Raw genomic sequence first — 22,510 nt, 5'->3', positions numbered from 1 at the left:
CCATCAAGCCCATTTAATCACAACCTGCTCCTGGGGGTTAATTATGCTAATATTATCACCCTTAAGTGAGAAGTTAGGAAACTGAGGCATGAAGAGGTTGAGCAAGAGGCCCAAGGTCACAGAGCAAGGCAGAGGCAGAGCTGGCATTAAACCCGGGACACCTGGCTCCACGCCTGAGCCTCCCTCTGACCGCACCAGGCTCTCCTGCAGGGCACCCGCAAGTGTCAACACCAAGACCACAAGCGCCAGGAGCTGAGTTCAGCGCAAATGGGCAGCAGGTACTGCGGACAGTGGACTAAAGAATAAAAACTTCTGGGAGTTGATGTCAGTGATCTGCTTCAGCAAATGCAGAGATCTCGGCTACTGCTGAACATGCAATCTTCCCCGTCCAGGCTTCCTCAGGAACGTGACCGTTCTCTGTTTCAGTATGTGGCCCCTCCTGGAACAGGGAACGGTGGAGAGCTGGATGCTGCCTGAGACAGTCAGTACCCTGAGACAGTCAGTACCTGTGCGGCCTTGGGGAAAGCTCCAGGCCTCAGTTTCCTCGCCGGTAAATGAGAGCGATGAGTCAGGCCATTCAAAGTTCCTCTGTAGGAGGAACTAGTTTGCTCTGAATAGCCTAGCTTATTAAAATCTGGGTCCACAGAGCTTAACTCCTTGGAGAGCTTTTTAAAATCCCAGTGTCCCCTCACACCAGTCAAAATGGCCATCACCAAAAAAATTTGTAAACAATAAATGCTGGAGTCGGTGTGGAGAGAAGGGAACCCTCCTACACTGTTGGTGGGAATGTAAGTTGGTGCAGACACTATGGAGAACAGTATGGAGGTTCCTTAAAAAAACTAAAAACAGAGCCACCATATGATCCAGCACTCCCACTCCTGGGCATATGTCCAAGAAAAGCATAATCTGAAAAGATACAGGCACCCCAATGTTCGCTGCGGCACTATTTACAATATCTAGGACACGGAAGCAACTTAAATGGTACATATATACAATGGAATATTACTGAGCCATAAAAAAGAACCAAATAACGCCATTTGCAGCAACATGGATGGGCCTAGAGATTGTCATACTGAGTGAAGTAAATCAGAGAAAGACAAATATGACATCACTTATACGTAGAATCTAAAAAAATGGTACAGTGAACTTATTTACAACAGAGAAATAAGAGTCACAAATGTAGAAGACAAACTTATGGTTACCAAGGGAAGGGGGGGGAGGGATGAATTGGGAGATTTGGATTGACATGTACACACTACTGTATATAAAATAGATAACTAATAAGGACCTACAGTATAGCACAGGGAATGCTACTCAATACTCTGAAATGGCCTATATGGGAAAAGAATCTAAAGACGTGTGGATATATGTATATGTATAACTGATTCACTTTGCTGTACAGCAGAAACTAACACAGCATTGTAAATCAACTATACTCCAATAAAAATTAATTTTAAAAAAATCCCAATGTCCAGGCCTCACCTCCAGAGATACTGATTTAATTAAAGGAGATTGGAAGATCCCACGTGCCGCAGAGCAGCTGGGCCTGTGAGCCATGGCCGCTGAGCCTGCGAGTCCGGAGCCTGTGCTCCACAACGGGAGAGGCCACAGCAGTGAGAGGCCCGCATACCGCCCCCCCCCCAAAAAAAAAAAAGGAGATTGAAGCCCAGGCATCAGTGCTTTTTTTCCTTAAACTCACCAGGTGATTCTAATAAGGAGGCAGTTTTGCGAACCATTGCTCTGGAGTGTTTCCAAACTTGAATATTCACCAAAAATACCTGGAGGACTTATTCCCACCGCAAAGTTTCTGATTCAGTAGGCTTTGAGGGTGAAGTATTTCTAGTAAGTTCCCAGAAAACACTGATGCTGCTGGCTCAGAGTCCCCGCTTTGAGAATTCCAGAAATTTTCACACCCTCTGAAATGGTGTATGCAGTCAGATGAGTAATTTTTACCCCCCATCCTGGAGAGAAAATTCATAGGTTTCATTAGATTCTCAAAGAGACCTTCGACCTGAGAAAGCAGATGATTTTGCAACTTGTTCCATCTTGAAGTAGTCCCAGAGGGGTGTGTGTGTGTGTGTGTGTGTGTGTGTGTGTGTGTGTGTGAGTACCTGGGCATTGCTGGGCTCTATGATGCCGACACAACGACCAATCCACACTCAGTTTCCCACCCAGAAGTTGCACTCAGGGCATCAGGTTGGGGAAGAGGGTGAACGTGACAACTTTCCCCAGCACCAAATGTGAATTCTGGGGAGAAGGAGAAGGAGAGAGAGAGAATTCCCAGTGACTCTTTGGAACAGAAATAAAACCTCTATGGATAATCATGTTGCCTCATGCCCGTTGATGTTGAGAAAATGAATACTGTGCCATCACAATCAGCCTGCAGATCAGATAAACAACATTGCATCAGCATGAATTCTCCTTATCCTCTCATCCAAAATGTGGCGTGGGAAGTTCATATATAAAATTTAACATATATGTTCTTTCAACCTTTCAAAATCTCCATTTTTGTGAAATGTTTTATAATGTACAAGATACATTAGGACATCTATGTATATAATTTACAAATAGAGAAATGAGCAGGCAAACATACATACCTTGGGGTTCCATGATAGAAAAGTTTAGAGACTACTCATCAGGTGTGGCGGTCCTCAAACTTGAGAGCCCACCAGAATCACCTGGAAGTTTGCTAAATAAATGCAGATTCCCAGCCCTCAGCCTCGTTCAGATTCGGGAAGTCAGGGAAAGTCACATTCTACGCTGACATCTTAGGAAAATCTGAGGCAGGTGATCCATTGACTCCACTATAAACCTTGCTGTGAGAATGCCTTATTTTTTCCTTTTTTTTTTTCCTATGCACTTAAAAATAACTTTATTCTCACTCAAAAGCTATAGCTCTTCCTGGCAAGGGATATATAGGCGAATGCAAAGAAGGTTAACAAAAATATCAGTATTCTGTATGTCCTTCTATTTCCTCCTCCCGTGATGTCCCCCTCCTTCCCCAGCCTCTCCTGGCGTTGGTCACCACACATGACAAAGCCATCTGCTGCCCTCTAATGGCAACTCGGCCCAGCTGATCACTCAGCAAATAACTTCTGAGGCAGGCAGGTTTGGCCATCTTTCCAAAGAATCCAATTTTTTTCCAATATTTCCCCGTTGAGGAACACTTTCCAGAAGGCTCTTTAATTCAAGACATAGAAGTGCACGCAAACAAGTCAATCAAAGATGGCGCCGTCCACAGGAAGGGTTGCAGTGTGAAAGACAAATTCTCACAAACATATTCATTCATGCAACAGATGTTCTGAAAATATTTTTGAACAGTGTACTAGGTATGGTTCAAGATGCTACATGCTAAAGAAAAAAAAAAGTCTCTGCTCTCACAGCACTGACAGGCTAATGGGGGGAGACAGCGACATCTTACTGTTAGATGGCGGTAAATGCTGTTGAGAAAAATGTGGCCTGGGAAGAAGAGAGTTGGAAAAGCTCACCAGTAAAAGAAGGAAATGAACACTTATTGACCATTTTTGAATTACGGAGTATTCTACATAAGTCACTTCTCTTGATCTTCACCGCTCTCTCATTGTAACCCCCTTTTTTAAACTGTAATAGCCAATTTACACGTAAAGAAACTGAAGTTGCACAACCCTAGAAACTTGGCTAAGGCCAAGATGTTAACTCATAGTGACATGGTACTGATCTTCTTAACTGGTTGTAGGAAGTGAAGCCCAGGGCCAATTTGTAAAGGAGACTGCTCACACCTGCCCTTCCTCAGCTCTCACACCCACCCTTCTCCAGGACATTCAGTGCTGCATGGAATGTGCTGGACTCACTTTTCCCCATGAATCTTTCCCTTGTTCTCATTCTCTGAAGCTCTTATTTTACTCTATGATAATTCCATAAATGGATTCTCCTAGAGTGCGGGTGTTTAGTGACTGTTAATGTCTGCTAATCCCATACTTTTCTCCATTTATAGCCTAACTAGTCACATCATCATCACCCAGGTAAGATATTTGAGGGGGCCCTTTTTCTGGAAACAGTCTGTAATCTTAATAGTGGAAATATCAGGCCCTCTGGTTGAGCAGAAACGAACATGCTTGTTGAAATGGTGCTATGTATGGGGATTAGAGTCATATTAAAATATCAGTTTCTCATCTTCCTGTCTGTTATAAGTATTGAACTCTCGAAAATGCTATAAGAAAAGAGCATGTCTTTGTGTGCACGACACAAATCCATCGATCTCCCGTGAGATCTGAAAGATAGAGAACTTTCACTTTTTACTTTATACTTGTTGGTACCGGGTATGAGCCCCTGGTACCTTAAAAGTGATGATGAGGGACTTCCCTGGTGGGGCAGTGGTTAAGAATCTGCCTGCCTATAAAGGAGAAACTAACACACCATTGTAAAACAATTATACTCCAATAAAGAGGTTAAAAAAAAAAGAAAACTCAGAATTGACTGAAATGTATTGGAAGCAGGACATATATTTGAAACTCAGTGACTCTGGGCTAGAAATACTATCAACAGTGTTAAGGACATATACAAAATGAATGCTTTGTGTGATTCTCTTTCTATAATACATTGTCTTTTTTTAACATTGTATTGTTCAATATTTAATTAGATTATATTTTGAAAGAAAAAAAAAAAAAAAGAATCTGCCTGCCAATGCAGGGGACACGGGTTCGATCCCTGGTCCAGGAAGACCCCACATGCCGCAGAGCAACAACTACTAAGCCTGTGCTCTAGACCCAGGAGCCACAACTACTGAAGCCTGCGTGCCTAGAGCCCGTGCTCCACAACAAGAGAAGCCACTGCAATGAGAAGCCGGCACACCACAACGAAGGGTAGCCCCCGCTGGCCGCAACTTGAGAAAGCCCGCACACAGCAACGAAGACCCAATGCAGCCAAAAGTAAATTTTTAGAAAATGATGATGAAATACAGCTTTTAAAACGATGCTTGAGACTCAGACTCTGGACTGTGGCTAAGTTGTGTCCGCCAGGATCTCTTCTTTCTGTTGTTTAGCTGAATGCTTCTGCTTAAAAACACTCTGCTATTAAGAGTGCCCTCACCTCATAAGGTATCACCACGGCAAGAATCAGGGGACTCAACAGACAGAGAAAATATACTGTCACAAGCCTACACTCAGAATTAATGATGAGCTGTTTTTTAGTTTTGACGAGAAGCCACAGCTTGTTGTTAATAACAGAGGAACGCCTAAGAATCCTATAGTTCTGATGTCTCAGTCAAATCTGTGAGGGTGTTGGAAGGACTGTGTGATTTAGAAAAAATATATATATATACATATATATATATAGTTTTTAAAGTCTCAGTGAGTTACTTCAAATAAAGTCTCAATGAGTTACTTCAAATAAAGTAGAAACCAGAATTCTGTGGACATTTAGAATATTTAAGACCAGGCATTTGAGCCAAAAAAATGTTTGCCTACAAAATTTATTTCTTTCATTGTCTGCCAGGAGGGTTACATAAACCTTTCTTCAGTACCACCCAAAGCCCTCAGTAAAAGGAACACACACAAATAACGACGAGATAAAGGCTCCAAGTGGAAATTCAACTGTATTTATTTTTCTTATACAGAATCAGAGAAGTAAAAACCAGTACCAAACTCCAGTTAAAATGGTTTGAGCTGACTGATTTTTCTGCATACTTTCTGTATGTATAGCAATCTAAATTAAAAATAAACACACATATGTCATATTACAAAATGTAGAAATATTTTTTTTAAAAGTTACAATACTAACACATAAATGATGTAGTGTGTTAGGGAAACGGTCTCTGTCAATCACCCATTTTCCCAATTAAATTAATCTACAATTTCCTTTTAACAGCTTTTATTTTTCATAAAAGTGGCACTTTCGGAAGTTACTTTCCAATTATGTCATGAGAACACAACTTGTCGCCAACAGAACTCACTCCAGATCACCTTCTTCTACAGAGAGCTTTTCTCCCAAGCTGGAGACAGCAGCATCCCAGCAAGCTAAATGTTTTACTCTGTTTTCATGTATATTGTATAACCAGTGAAAAGAAATGGCATTTCACATCCTAAATTCTATGGTGAAACGCTAACAATTACTAAGATTTCATAGAATTGCAAATAGGTTTTGACAATGTAGTTACTTCAAGAAAATGTGTTTTATCAGGGGGAATAAAAACCTTGAAAGATCTCTGAAATTATTTTTCAATTTCAATTTTTAATCTGCCTTTTCTCTGGCAAAATTATTGGATGAAATGTTGAAATTTATTGACTGATTTAGGACTAAAAAGATGAGATATTGTGGCAGTTCTTTTATAATAAGAAATATAGTATAAATAGCACCTTATCATGAATTCTGCAGGGGTTTTAACACTTACAATAATAGGAAAGAGCCTTTAAATAGTTGTTCTTACTTTAGATTTCTAGCTTTAGTGTTCTTTAACAAAGGCCATATTTTATGGCCTGAAAAATAACAACAAAAATTATATCTGGCTTCATTTATTAGTAAACACATAGTCAGGGTCCATATTTAATTCTGGAAAAATAATTGTTATGTTCATTAATAAATGTTCCAACTAATTTCACTAAAAAAATTCTTCTAGTATTTTCTAATGCCACAAGCTTACTAGGAAATTACGTCTAGAAATTGATAATACAAATCATCGATGTTTTAACTGCTTTAAAAAGAGAGGGGTATCTGTTTCTTTTATGTTTAATAACCTGAAAATGAGTCTATAAAAATATTTTTTAAAAATACAGTAACACTGCTCAGTTTTACTAGGTCCCTTGTTTCTGAGTCTTTTTTTTTTTTTTTGCTTTTTCTTAGAAAGAATGTACAATGCTTTTTGCAATTATTGCTAACACAAGAGGAAAAGAAATAGTGCTCCCTCCAATTTAGTAGCTAAAGAAACATCTACCCCCATCTCTCTCAGAGCGCTTCGAGAGAGAGAGAAGGAATCAGAGGAACAGAAACCATGGGTCCTTCAGGGGAAAAAAGTCACTTCATTGTGTTGGAAGCAATGGTAGGTTTATGGTCTTGTCCGCCTACACACTTAACATCAGCGTAGACAGGACAAGACTAGCCCTGCCCCTCCTTCTCCCACATAAAGTGCACCGAAGCCTTCTTTCCTTCTACAACAGTCTTTTGGTACAAAGACTGTAGGAGAAAATTGTTGCTTTGCTCTTTGGGGGCACCTCATACCTCCTGCTCGTCTTGCTTTTGGGGTACTATAGCTTGTCTATTTCCATTTCACACCTAACAGCCTTTCCACTATATTCCCTAACTTTACTACTTCATCTCTGACCTTTACACTTGCTTTCTTTCCAACAAGATAAGATGTATTCTGCCATCTATCTTTTGGTAGATCGAAAAGGATCTCAGATCCCCAGCAAATAAGCCCCTCGGGAATGGAAAGGTTCCTCTCAGAGACCTGCATTATTAATGTCTCTCAAAAAAAGATATTAAATTCATAGATTATAAATAATGTCCGTTCAAAATATTAAACAGTTGAGGACTTCATTGGCAATGCAGGCAGGGTGCATGCCAGGCAAACCCAATGCTCTCTCTCAGTCCTTAAAAGCTAATAAAAAACGGTTTTGGTTACATAAGAGGTATTGAGTACATATTTCATGCCTTTTTATACCAACTGTAGCAAACAAGGTTAGGATAATATACTTAGGAATCAACATTAGTGACTTCAGAAACATGTCTCCACCATACACCCTCAGGGGGCATTTTTTTACATGTCAGTCAGAGATCTGCTTCATCCTTCAAACAGTTTCATAGATAAGATTACTTTAAACCCTTGAAATCTTGAAAGAAGCGAAACCGACAAGGCTTTGGAAGTTTAAAAGCAACAGCTTACTGCGTGTGCCATCAGGTTGAAAGCTACGTGGTCCTGATGTTTTCAGAACGGTTTCAAAAGACAGAGATACAGTTGTCACTGATTTATCAAAAACATTTGACTGCCCTTTGTCATCAGCTACAAAATGATAGTGCTTCATAAAATAAACATTTGAGTTCTAAGCTGCAGTTTAAAAACAAAAAATCCAACTTGTAATTTTAAAAACCTTTGTTTAATAGATGTTCATAATTAGTACCAAACTGGTCTCTTTCATAAGATCTTAGTGTAGGAGCTGTGACTAACGCTGCTGTTACTCTCCTGCTGGAAGGACTAGCTGGCTAGATGCTGTGCAGTAAAATGCTAAAGGATAAACTACAATAGGACTGTGTGTGCCTTTGTGAATACAGGGTAATAAGAACCAACAGAACCAGCATGGATCCCAGACTACATTGTATTCCAAACAGCAGAATTTTACTATCTGTACAATGATTTTTAAAGCTCAAGTTAAATATTTTTTAAAGCATTTGGTACTAATGTCATCAATACAGTTTTTGAAACTGTAAATCAGGTTGAATTTTGTGTACATTTCCTGGACCGAGCCGCCTGTCAGAAGTCACTGCCTGTGGTCAGCTTTTCATGGTTTATAATCAATTGACGTATAAATTTCAGCTAACACCCATAAAGCTTAGTCATGGGGCAGCAGAAAGGAAAGCAGAGAAGCAATTCTGCATAATCAATTCTGCTGAAACAATTCTGCATAACCCATCACAGGAAGGCAGGCTTGCAGAAAATGAAAATAGAATGTTTATTTATGTTTAACTTACGTTACTATCAATCAACTCCAGGCAATGATTAAACTGGCCACAAGGAAAGGAGGGAGCATGCGTCACGGAGGCAGTAAGCGGCACACCTGCAGACTTGCTCTGCTCCATCGCTTTTTCCAAGAGGCCCAGGAAATGTCAGGTCACGGCTGCATCCAAGCTACAGTGGTACTGCTTACAGCCAGGTTAGAAAAGGCTCGCTTTTGTTCAGAGCAGATTCTACATCATTGAAGAGGGGGATCAGATCTTCAGATTCCAAAGTTCCTAGATCAACATTTGTTCCCGGAAGACAGTCAAGAAAATCAGGGAACCGGGTCTGCTGAGGGTTGATGTTCATGGGTGCCTGGCCTGCATTTTCTCCTATAACAGAATGAAATGAAACCATTTTAATTCTTTTTTAGAGCTCTTGAAAGAGGGACAGATTCAAGTGTCAACATAACTCTCATCTTCATTTCCACTGTGTCTACATTCCACCAGAAGATTTTATTGCTGCAGGTCTAAAATATTTCATCTCTGTGCAAAAGTTCAGCTTCCACATTATTGAAACTGAATTGGAGATGCTCACTCCTAAGAGATGCAGAGATGCCAGGTGAACCTTTCATTGCTCTGGGTAGACACTGTCCAGAATGGGTAAATCCAGGGAAACAGGAAAGGAGCAAATGAGGGTGCTGTGGACCTGACCTACAATCAATGACTTCCCATGACAACGGCGTGAAGAGCTGGTTTGAGTAGAGAGGCCCTGCCTGTCATAAAAACCTTATCACAGAGCTATAATCCAATGATTTAACTGTAAGCTCAAATTTGCCCGTATCATCCCTCTTTATGTTCAAAGAGAGTAGTGAGGAGTTTCTTTTAACCACGTTGTTAAAAAGCTATCTTCATTGATGACTCTAGGGGTCATTTTCAAAGTATTTTAGAGAGGGGGTGTTGCAGTTCACCCCCCTCACTCCACACACACATACAGCCCGCAAGTATCTACGCTTCTCCCAATGCATGTGAGTCACAATGCATGGGAGCTGACTAAGGTTCTGAGAAGTCTTGTAATAAGGAAGTCTGATATATTTTGCTTAAGCCACTATGACCTAAAGCCATTTTATCATCGAATGCAATTTTGGCCGAATTTATATCCTAATAGAACTAGAGTCTATAGAACCTAGTTGAGAGAATGCTGTTCCAGAGGAAAGTTAAGTGTCTGGGATATAACATGTGGAATACATGCTCTTCATGAATGATAGTATAGGAGAAGACGTACGGACAATGGAGGAAATGAGCTTTTTAGCTGTGTAACCTTATTTAGACACACTTCACCTGTCTGAAATTGGGATTATAGCACCTTCACAAATTGGAGTTAGGTGCCATGTAATATCTGCCACACATCCATGGCTCTGGGCTTCTTTCATACATACACACTTAGGAGAATACAAAAACGCATTGCTTGTTGATTGTGCTGAGAGGAAGAAAAACCTGGGAACTCAATCACAGTTAGTGACAAAATATCAGAGCAACTGGCTTATTCCAAGAACCCCAACCAATTTTCTGAAGGGATAAAATACACCTCACAGTCACACCTCACAGTGCATTAAAAACTATGGCCAGCTTTCACCATGGAATCACTTTTAAGAAACGTATTAAATTAGCTTTTGTGCCCTACAAGTACGGTAGCCTTCCTGAAAAGCCTGCTTAGGAATTTCACTATTCTGAGCAAAACAGGAGAAAACTCATTTTAACCATATGCATTTTCCAAGGAGAAAGAGTACATTTTTCTGAGTGATGAGGGAAAAATACTCAAACTTGCATTTTGGTGATAGTAAAACTTGATGGCTTTTCTATAACTCATAAAATATCAATGACTCTTAGGACTATTTTATAAGATTTTCATTGCAAAAGGCAGTATTTTAAAAGTTAAATCGAGTTCAACATGACCTCAATGCTGTTGTGTTACTGACTTGAAAAACATTAGTTTAGAAAAGAAAATCCAAAATAACTTTTTTCTACCCACTAGAGGGTAACAAATGGAAATGAGGCTTAAAAAAACTATCTGCCCTGAAAAATCAGCCGATCTAAAGTGCTGGATGTCTTTTTTTCTTCATCTCCAGTTAGAATTATTCATCTCTACTGATTTCCCATTTTAACTTTTTAATAAGTCAAGAATTCTTTTTTTTTTTTAAGAATTCATTTTTTAACCAAATAAAATCTCTCTGTTTAAAAGAATTCCTCTTATCCTTTCTCCTTGGGCATGGAAAGCATGAGGAGACTAGTTAAGGTTCTTCAATAAGGTTAACAATCTTAAAATCTCTCTCTTTGGAGCAACTCTGCAACCTCGTAGTAATATTTTGGGTCTTTGCAGTTTTATCCATTTAAAAAGTGGGGCATAGTGTACAACATGGGGAATATAGCCAATATTTTACAATAACTATAAATGGAGTATAACCTTTAAAAATTGTGAATCACTGTACGGTACACCTGTAACTTATATAATATTATACGGAAACTATACCTCAATTAAAATATAAAGGATGCATATCTGCATAGATAATAAAAATGAATGAATGAATGAGTGAAAAGTGGGACAGACCAAAAAAAACAAGCAATTCTTAAAAGGGTGTGATTATTGCAGAATATTCTGGAAGGTGGATGACTTCCAGCCTTTGCTCCTGTTATTCCCTCTACTCTATCCTCACACCATGTCCAGCTGTTGTTTCCATGTGTATTTTGCAAAGGGAGTGTTCAGCTGGCTTGTTCCCATTCAGCATGTGGTCAGCATGTGATCAGTGCATCTACTAGATCTTTGCCAGCCACACTTGAGCTCAGCTTTTCCTCATCTTGTTCCTGAAAAAGTAATTATACTTCTCCCCTTGAGGGGGTTTATGCCCACTCCCTATAAAGGCTTCACAGATGTGACCCTAAACCCAACAGGCTGACACTCACTACACCAGGTTAACCTGGAACCCTAACATTTAACAAGACCAACTTGTACATTACTTCATCCTTCTTAGAAGGAGGAGAAGAGGAGAAGACAACTTTGTGCCAAGCTCTGTGACCTCATGAGCCCTCACAACTCTACAAGATGAGCACATTACTCCTACTTTATAGGTGAGAAATCTGAGGCCCCTGGGAGGTTATGTCACTTACCCAAAGTCATTACTAAGAAGTAGAGAAGCAAAGATCCAGCTCAGGTTGCCTGACTGCAATGACTATGCTCTTTTCAGGACACCACTTAATTCTACATTTTGGCTTCAAAAACATTCCCTACTTCTCCACTCAATGTCATTTTAAAAAGCCATAGAATAGAATCCATCTTCTTTTATTTTTAAATGTCAAGCTTGGATTTAGATCTCCTGAGTCATTTCTTATTTAACTTTGCTTTTTATCTTTACTGGCTTCCCAGTGTTTAAAAGATGAAAGCAAACAATTATTAAACACAGGAAGGAGCCACTTCATCAGGCAGGTCTGAAGAGGGCAAGATAAATCTCACACCGAAAAATAAAGACAGGGATGAAGAGAGGGAGGGAGGGAAGCAGGAAGGGAGGGAGAAGGCTGAAGTAATAAATTGAAGAATAACAAAACAAACAGTTCAAACTATTCCTGTGTGACTCCTCACAAGACAGTCTGTGCAATTCTCTCAACAAGTAGATGATGGGCTGCACGGAGAGCCCGGAACAGCTGCTCCAACCTTCTGGCCGAGTTTGACTTTTGTCTGACCAGTCGTTTAGTTTTAGAGCACAAAGTGCAGTCATCGAGGAGCAGAGGGTAACAAACACGGGCGCTCTGGACAAGGGCACTGGGGAAAGCAATCATTTCATCACAGAATGATTTTCTTTCAACAGTGAGGATGGAGGAGAAACTTGCATGAACAGCTCCAAAGAGGTTATTATTTAATTTTTTAAGTCCATTTTCAGGGTGTTTTTTTTTAATTGAAGTATAGTTGATTTACAATGTTGAGTTGGTTTCAGGTGTGCAGCAAAGTGATTCAGTTGTATATCTATAGATGTAGATATAGATATAGATACAGATACAGATATTTATATAGATATAGATATTTATATAGATATTCTTTTTAAGATTTTTTTTCTATTATAGGTTATTTCAAGATATTGAATATAGTTCCCTCTGCTATACAGTAGGTCCTTATTGTTAGCTGTCATTTAATTTTGGTTTCAGAATATCTTTTGGGAGTTTAGGACTTTGATAATTAAGCCTTGACCAAATTTGGAGGCATCGCTCCTAGAGAAATGGTGAAAAGGAGGTAACCGGGAAGCCAGCTGAGGCCTAGCCTGAAAGCAGGGCAGGCCAGGAACTATGTTAAATTTAACTGCCGGGGGAGGACACTGTTACCATGTTAGGATTTGGAGCTGACATTTTAGAATCCTCTGAGTTGCTTAACTTTCCAAATGACCACTGCCAATTACTTCCCAAATGCAGTTAATGACATGAAAAAATTTGCATACTGGTGACCTGTACATTACAACCAAAAGCTAGAAAAAAGCATAAATATTCCACTGTGGAAGAATGGCAAAGCAGACAGTGGTATGTTAATGCAATTGTGAGGAAAGGGCTATATGAAGCAAGGACAAACAAAAGGAAGGAAGGGAGGGAGGGAGGGAGAGAGAAGAAAAAAGCAGAAACTAAAATCCTGTGCCCATATATAAAACTATATTTGCTCCAATAAAGATGTTAAAAAAAAATAAAATAAAAGGCTACTCCTGGAATTAAAAAAAAAAACTATATTTGTATAAACTATGGGGAAGGGGCTAGAGTTTATTAATAGTGCCTGGGTTCCAGTGGCTTTTCAGCTGTTAGTTTATGTTGTTGCTGAGGTTAAGTGTCTCTCGTTGGATTTTAGAATTGAGAGGACTAGGGAACTTCCTTGTTGGTCCAGTGGTTAAGACTCCGCTCTTCCAATGCAGGGGGCACAGGTTGCATCCCTGGTCAGGGAACTAAGATCCCGCATGCTGAGCGGTGTAGCCAAAAAAAAAAAAAAAAAAACGAATCGAGATGACTAAAGAGACAATTTAAAAGTGCAAACCTACTGCAAGGCCTCGCAGGCTTGGCTCCTACCTGTGTCCATCTCATCCACGTTGCTGAGGAAGTCCTCCGGAGTGGTCGGGACGCTGTAGCACCCTAGCCCCAGGCCGCTGTCGGTGCTCTGCTCCCTCGAATGATATGGCCCCCTGCAGAGCAAAAGACGGAAAGAAATTTCAATATTAAAATACAGTCATGAAGACCCTCAACTAGTGTAGTTCTGTCAACCTGCCCGATCTTCAGATAACAAAGGGAGGTGGACTTTGCACTTCCTTTTAATTTTGAAACATATATCCCTGTGTCAGTGAAATTAATAAATTGTAAGCAAAAAAAACCTGGCCATTCATACTAAATTGACACTGATTCCCTTTTCATCTCAAAATAACAATTTGAACACCATTCTACATACAGAGAATGATACCATTTATGTACACTTTTTCAAAACCGAAAACGAAGTTGAATATTGTTTCTGGATACAGACATTAACAGGCAATAAGAAATATAAAAATATGTGTGATGAAAAAAGAAAAAAAAATGGGTGTGATGGATACACAACAATTTCCAAATAGTGGCTACCACTAGGGAGGGAAGACGGGAAAGAAATGGATTTCAGTGGTGGTGGGGAAGGGTTTAAGTATTAATTGTAATACTTATTCAAAAAAAAATAAGATCTATGGAAATATGCAAAATGTGGGAGTTGGGTACGCGGGTAAATCTTAAGTTATTCTTTATACTCTTCTCTACGTTTGAAGTAGTTTTAAATCAATCATTTAAAAACGCCTTTCTTTCATTATTTCTCTTACTGTTTGTTTTCATCTCTCTATTTTTAATAACTTTCATAACTGTATTTGCTTGTTTGCCAGAAGACTCTGCAAGGGCAGAAAAGACACAGGAAATAGAATACTGCCTTTTATTTGGGTTTAAAAGGCTACAATTAAGGTTGACTACTTCTACTCATGAAGATATTTCTGGTTCAATCACCTTTTCCTTCTGCTCATATATTTCATATTTTAAAACAACACCTTTTTGTTTTAATGAAAATTTTAAATTGTGAAATAATTTTAGAATCACACAGAAGATGTAAAAAGAGTACAGAGTTCCTGTGCATCCTGTTCCCAACTTCCCCAAGGACATGGTACACAACCATAGTACAGTGATCAACACCAGGAACTGACAATGTATAATACTATTAACTAAACTATAGACCTTATTCACATTTCGCCACAAACATCACCTCTTAATTGTGTTGCTCCCTTATTTGCCATATGACATGCTTTTTATCCCCTGTTGGCTACATAAAACCACAAGATTCTTCTAAATAATTACTATACAACACCATCCCATTGAAATCGTTAAGTTCATCCCCATTTTCAAATTATTGACTAGGGGTTTACTCCATGCTATAGCACCAATTTTTGAATTTGAGATTTTTTTAAAAAAAGGTAGATGACTTCTTCCTCCACTTTTTTTTTCCTGCCACCTCCCTCCACATCCTCCCTCTATCTTAACCCCATCCTCCAAGCTCCCCAGCTTTTCCCAACATAAACAAAGATCTGTTATACTGTAAACTACATAATAAAGAAAGCAAAAATAGGTGGCCCTAAAATGTTGACTTACCCATTGAGGAAAGGATCCGAGCTATTATTAGTGATGGATCTCATGTCTGGGGTCATGGCGGGTGGGTTGACGGCAGCCTGAACCGTGGCTAGAGTCTCGGCTTCCATGGGGAGCTGTCTACAGAGGGCGGCTTCCTACAGAGAGGTGACAGTCCGAGGGAGAGGCAACAGTGATTCTTTCATTGTCATAAGGATCGGAGCAAAGGATGCTTCGCATAAAAACTTTTCACCAAACACAAAAGCGCTTTACGTTTATTCCTCATACATCAAAATCATCAGGAAATCATTAGTGTTCTTTCTCTGAAGAAATCTTATAGATATAAGTCACTTTCTCACATTCACAAAGTTAATGAGAAGCTCATGCAATATTTGCCCTCAAGGCACTTACATAGCAACTATCTAACCCATCCAATTGCTTAAAATACCCAAATCAGGGCTTCCCGGGTGGCGCAGTGGTTGAGAGTCCGCCTGCCGATGCAGGGGACATGGGTTCGTGCCCCGGTCCGGGAAGATCCCACATGCCGCGGAGCGGCTGGGCCCGTGAGCCATGGCTGCTGAGCCTGCGCGTCCGCAGCCTGTGCTCCGCAACGGGAGAGGCCACGACAGTGAGAGGCCCGTGTACCCACCCACCCCCCATCAAAAAAAACCCAAATCATATAAGGGCCTCTCAAGACACTTTCTCAGAGACAAGACTATTTTTACCCCAGGTGCTCAGACCAAATCTAAGTCAATCAAAGCAGTTGGACTCCTCTGGACTAGCAGGTACATTCTGGTCTTTGCTGCTTAAAGGCCAGTAAAGCAGCGGGATTACAGAGTTCTGGCTCTGCATTGTCACGTCTGGCTGTTTGATATCAATAATAACCAGGAGGGCTTCCCTGGTGGCGCAGCGGTTGAGAGTCCGCCTGCCGATGCAGGGGACGCGGGTTCGTGCCCCGGTCCGGGAAGATCCCACATGCCGCGGAGCAGCTGGGCCCGTGAGCCATGGCCGCTGAGCCTGTGCGTCCAGAGCCTGTGCTCCGCAACGGGAGAGGCCACAACAGTGAGAGGCCCGCATACCAAAAAAAAAAATAATAATAATAATAATAATAATAATAATAACCAGGAGAGCAGAACAACCAGTTTAAAAGCTTGTTAGTCAATCAGTTTTTCTATGTTACTAATTATTTTGTTGACTAAAATGGCTGAAGTTTGGGGCACCATGCACATGCAATCCAAATCCCACTGACGATTAACTATTCGATAGCACGTGGATTTCATTAGCAAAAATTAAAACACTAGCATTTTTTTAAGCTAGCACTACTTTGCCAAGGAGAGTCAATCCAAAAGGTTACAAATCTGACTGCAATTACTTTCTCTAGATATAACCTCTAGGGAGTCTCTCCCATTTTGACAAACATGACCAGACATCAAATTCCTTTCAAATTTGCTGCTGTTTCCAGAGAATAATACTTTTATATATTTAGACATGCATCCAAAACCAAAGTTAGGCCCTCGGCATATTTATGCCTATCGGTTTCCCACTACGCAGGCTGAATCACTGGTCTCACCATCCCTCAAAACCCCAAAACCATGGCTACAATGGCAAACAGAATATTTAGACCATCTAAGCTACAGTGTCTGTGTTAGATCCCTTCCAGCCCTGACACACAATGATTTTAGAGAGTAACTGCTGTCTAGACAAGTCTAGTGAAATCATCGGCCATAAAAACTTTCGGTTATTAGAGTTCATTATACTGTTCTGAGGAGTTAATGGTAGCATAACTCTTATAAACCATGAAGACCTGATTGATAAGAAACTGCATTGTCAACTTATACTGAAATAAATACCCTGTCTAGACAGGGCTCTTGGTTCACCTCTGTTCATTTCGATTGCAAATAATCAAATACTTAACTAACAAATTTTATTCAGTAATCTGTAAAAAGCAAACCAAAAAATGGAGTTTTTTTTTTTTTTAAGGGGGATTTTAATCTCAATCTTGGAAGTAACTTCTGACTAAATCTAGAAAAACTGAATTATTTCCTATAGTTGTTTTTATGTGGTAGGCAGTGTGCATTAGAAATCTTATCTTCCAACCAAAGCTTACCCGGAGGCCTCACACACAAGAATAACAGGGATTGGACCTGGTGTGAAGAGCACAGAGGCCACCAACCTCTCAAACAGACTCATACACACAGTCTGAAGACAGCTAGTCAATGATATAATTTCTAGTCCTTTATAAACTGTAAATGCAAAGATCCTTTGGGCAATAACCTTCATTAACCAAAAAAATCAACTGTAACTAGAATATTCCAATTCTCCAAACTTTCTGAATAAATGTGGAGTGTACCCCTAAACGGATACCCATTTAAACATACAGCTTGAAGAGACTGCTGCATTTCTTTACATGTGACACAATTTTATCACCATATATCTTAAGAACACTAGTTGAATTTGCAGTTTCCAGGTGGTCTGCATTTCAATATAATAAGAATCATTTCTGGAACTTCACTGGGGAAAAAAATATAGATACAATGTATATATGAATTATTTGTCATCTCTAATGATATATCATATGAAAATAAAACGTTTAAATTATAAGAAAAATATCTAGTTTCTGATATTTTAAGCTTTCCTCTTCATTTAAATTACTCTGGGAATAGGTCAAATAGATACAATATGCATTTTAAAAGAATGCTTGTGTGTGGCTAAATATATAAATGAAATTCAAAAGAACTATTTATAATAACCAAAGCTGGAAGAACCTATACTATTATATATCAGGGAAAATGTTTCATGGTGCCATTTCACGTCTGTCCCCTCTATTTAAAATGAGAGATAACTGAAGTTCCATTCCTCAGCATCGATGTTTCCCTAACTACTTTGAGGACTTGACCCCCTCGGCATCATAAGAGGCAATGCTCTGTTCTGCCTGTAGGGGGCTCGCACTATCATTTTCGCCTCCGAATGACTAACTTGGGAGAGAGAATACAGAAAAGGTGTTGAATATACCTGAAAACTAACTTTGCAATATAAATTAGGCCAGTCTGAGTTAGAAACTTTTCCGAGGGGGCAACACTTTCTTCGAGATTACTCTAAGGTTATTCTTAAGTCACAGCAGCCACTGTGAAGGTTATGTTGGCCCCTGGCTCCAAACCCACCTGCTCCCTATCCCACCTGGACGGTGGCCCACAAAGCCTGCCTGACAGCCCTGTCCACGTCTCCTCCTTTGTCTCGGACGGGACCCCCTCACTCCTTCACTCCCTTCCCACTGCCCCTCCCACTTCCGGCATCTGCTCCAACTGTTCGTTCTGCTTGGAACGCTCTCCTCAGATCGTCCTGAAGTTCACTCCCTCATTGATGTCTGTCTCAACAGATGCCATCTCGTCAGAGATTACATTCAGTGTTCTTGATGAAAACTTATATATTTACCGTCTGTCTTTCTCTTTAGAATGTAAAGAGAGGAAAGGGACCTTATTTGTCATGTTCACTTCTGTATCCCCACTGTGTATAACAACCCAGGCATATAGTGGGCACTTGATAAAATATTCACTCAACGAAGAAATGAAAAATATTGCTGAAATTCAAATGGAAATATTTTAAATTATAATTAACAATAAAAGGAAAACTTAACTAAGATCATTCAATTCTCATCTTCAACCACAAGTATGAGTCAAACAACAGTCTACTATATAGATCCCAGCTAGCCAGGCTCAAACTCCATCCTAATGAAATGATCCCACGGTGTTCCTCCTGCTCCCAACACAGGAGATGGGCAGGAGGGCACAGTGGTCATGGGCAGGGATTCCAGGGCCAAATGCTTGGATTTGAACCCTGGCCATGCCATCTCCCAGCCAGTTATCTAATTTCTTTGTTCCCCATTGGTAAAGTGAGGATAATAACAGCATCCACCCAATAGGGCAGCTGTGGTGATAAAATGAGGTAACACATATAGGGTACTTAGAGCAGTGCTGGCGCACGAGATCACTTAATAAATGTTAACTGAGTATTATTATCGTCTTATGCTCTGTATTCCAATCCCAGAAAACTAAACAAAAGCAAAAACACAAATAAACAATCTTAAAAGTCACACTACCACATGGAACTGACCCACTTTGAGTGGTCTGACAACTTTTCCTGGCCAACTTTCACCTTGGAAGGATTACACCAAATGTGACGTTCATCACGAGTCAGCAAGGCTAAGAATATAACTTTTTAAAAATTTTACCAAGGAGCGGTTTGTAAACCTTTTTGTATAACATAAAATTGATTTTTAATATAAGTGGAGAATGGTGAGAAGTTTCATTTCACTCAATTATGTTTTATAATAGCTCCATATTTAGATTTTTTTTTTTTTTTTTTTGCCACACTGCATGGCATGTGCAACTTCCCCAACCAGGGATGGACCCTGCACCCCCTGCAGTGGAAGTTTGGAGTCTTAACCACTGGACTACCAGAGAAATCCCCAAATTTAGAATTTTTAAAGGTCTAGCCTTTTTTGAATGAAAACAGTTTCCTATTTCTGTTCATAAATTGAAACAGCAATACAAAATCTAAGGTTTGGAAATAAAAGAACTAACCTCACTAACACGTCCCCGTCCAAAGAAAGGAGGATTTTTATTTAAAAAAGAAAAAAAAAAAAGAAACTAAATTTAAGTATAAAATTAAACCCCAGACGCAGTATGATTTTGGCTGCCACGTGACCTCCGCTGCCCTTGCCCGGGCAGAAATGAAAGGCAAACACCTGACTTTAGTCTGACCAAGATGGGGGAGTCAAGACTGAAGGAGAAGCGGAAGCAAAGGCTGCAGATGGGGCACTGGGCTAAGTGAGCTGATGTGGAAACAGGGGGACAGTTGAACAAGGCTGGTCTAGGACAAGACTCAGGTCTCCAACTCAGAGCTGGCAGTGCAGCTGCCCTAACCCTGTGCTCCCTCCCCAGCTCCCGCCAGTGCAGGCAGGATAACACATGCTAAGCTGGAGACACACCTGAGCCCCTTGGTCTGTCTCATCTCCCACCTCCACTCCAGTTCAGCAAGATCCTTTCCCAGTGTCCCTTCCACTCCCACCCACCCTATCCTCCCAAACAAGTCTTCAGTTTCCTGAAGTCCTCGGTACTTTGGGTCCCTCTTCATCAAGACATATCCCCCCACCCTTAGGGGTTCTGTTACATCACCTTTCCCAGGATGCCTTCCCTGACAACCATGACCACAGCAAACCACTACCTGCCCCTTTCCCACCCCTGAAGTCCAAAATAAAGCATCCAGCTGGGGTCTGAAACTCCATGTCTCACAGTACACTCCTCACCCGGCCCCAAAGCAGCTCTTCCTGCTGACGTCAAGCTTTCTCTTAATGCCGTCACCCCTTCTCCCAGCTCCAAATCTCAGTCAACTGTCTCCCTCAGTCCCCACAACAATTCATTCATTTGCTCCTGTATTTATTTTTTAAAAATACTGTGGAGAGGGCTTCCCTGGTGGCGCAGTTGTTGAGAATCTGCCTGCTAATGCAGGGGACACGGGTTCGAGCCCTGGTCTGGGAAGATCCCACATGCCACGGAGCAGCTAGGCCCGTGAGCCACAACTACTGAGCCTGAGCGTCTGGAGCCTGTGCTCTGCAACAAGAGAGGCCGCGACAGTGAGAGAGGCCCGCGCACCGCGATGAAGAGTGGCCCCCGCTTGCCACAACTAGAGGAAGCCCTCGCACAGAAACGAAGACCCAAAACAGCCAAAAATAAATAAATTAATTAATTAATTTAATTAAAATGTTAAAAAAAAATACTATGGAGACTACCAGGTGCCCAGTACAGTTCTCGGCAACAGGGATACAGCAATGAAAAATACGGACGGTGTCCTGCCTCTTCAAGGATTCTAGAGGGGGAGACAGACTCCAACAGAAAATGATGCAGAAGGGCCAAGCCTTATGGGGTCCATCTCCCCGATATCTACATGCTCCAAACCTTCTTTCCAACTCAAGTCGTCTGCACTCCTTCTCTAGACCTACCAGTCTCCATGTGCAGGGGGAGATTGTTCTACACTTTGTCACGATCTTTACAAAGGGTAACCAGAGGAGAAAAATCAGGATAGGGAGCGGTCAGAGTGTCATGTCCTACGAAGAAGCAAGGGGACTGTTTAAGAGAGACTTGTGGCACACCATGGCTCTCAAACTATTATTGATTGCCACGTGGAAGAAGGAAGATTCCTTCTACCCCAGACTGGAGGCAGATCTGATGGAGGGCTTTGTAGTTAGTAGTTCGTTCAGTGATAGAACTGGCTGCTTCTCAATTCTCTGGGCTACTGGCCACTGGAATTTTCAAGCAGTTGTTGAGGGTTAAATGCTACTGGATATGACCAGGCCTTGGCACAGGAGAAAAAGTGTCCTTGGATTCAGAATGATGAAAGCTCAAATCCCAGCTGAGCTACTCCCTAGCTATAACATTTTGGAGTACATTTTTAACCTTTCAGTTTGTTCATCTGAAGAAAAAGAAAAAAAAAAAAGACAAAAGATTTATCTTGCTGGGCTGTTATAAAGATCAAAAAGCATATTTATCAAGAACCTGGCACAGTGAGGCAGTTACTAGAATGAGCTACTTACTCATGGTGTTAAATGTTTTAAGAGGTGGAGATGTTAGCTAATACTTGCGTATCACTTACTACTTGTGAAGCACTGCCCTAAGTGCTTTAACATACTATATCTCATTTCATCCTCCTGACAACCCAACTGTCTCCATTTTATGGATGAGGGCACTGAGGTACAGAGAGACTAAGCAACTTTCCCAGGATCTGGCCCCAGAGTCTGTTGTCATAGCCACTACACTATGAGGAAAGCCAAAGATTGAGGTCGGCAGACCTCAAATTTTCAGCCCTTTCACCTACTGGCCATAGGACTTGGGCATGTTATTTCATTTCTCTGAGCTTGTTTTCCCAGCTATAAAACAGAAATACCAACCCCCCTCCTTCGGGCAGTTTAGAGGATTTAATGAAGTGGCCTGTTTCACTGTCCTGAACACAGTTTCCCTCTCTGAATTGGAAAAGAGATGGAACTGGACATAGTCTCTGATCCTTTTCAACGTATAAGGGTGGAGCTAGTGTCCTGGGAATTCACAAGCACATCCAGCAAAGTTATAAGTTCAGATTTTAAAGGCCAATTTCAGAAAGATCTGGAAAGCTGCCCCTGGTAACCTCACCCCTACCCTGCTCCACCACAACTTTATTTTTTCTCTACATCCAAGCTGGGGGTGGAAAG

The 22,510-nt window shown here is 40.7% G+C and overlaps 1 protein-coding gene across 2 annotated transcripts in view; it reads right to left on the bottom strand.

Moving 5' to 3' along the window:
- Positions 1–5,559: 5,559 nt before the first annotated feature.
- WWTR1 (WW domain containing transcription regulator 1) overlaps positions 5,560–22,510 on the bottom strand; it is a 203,636-nt gene continuing 186,685 nt past the window's right edge. For both annotated transcript variants that reach the window (XM_060298500.2, XM_030873257.3), the window contains 3 exons: positions 15,295–15,428; positions 13,714–13,826; positions 5,560–9,015 (listed from right to left, as the gene is read on the bottom strand). In XM_060298500.2, the coding sequence (XP_060154483.1) occupies positions 8,831–9,015; positions 13,714–13,826; positions 15,295–15,428 (432 nt within the window). In that variant the 3' untranslated portion in view covers positions 5,560–8,830. The remainder of the gene's footprint in view (positions 9,016–13,713; positions 13,827–15,294; positions 15,429–22,510) is intronic.

The sequence above is a fragment of the Globicephala melas genome, chromosome 4, assembly GCF_963455315.2.
Source record: "Globicephala melas chromosome 4, mGloMel1.2, whole genome shotgun sequence".
NCBI lineage: Eukaryota > Metazoa > Chordata > Mammalia > Artiodactyla > Delphinidae > Globicephala > Globicephala melas.
This window is presented reverse-complemented; position numbering and strand designations above follow the sequence as displayed.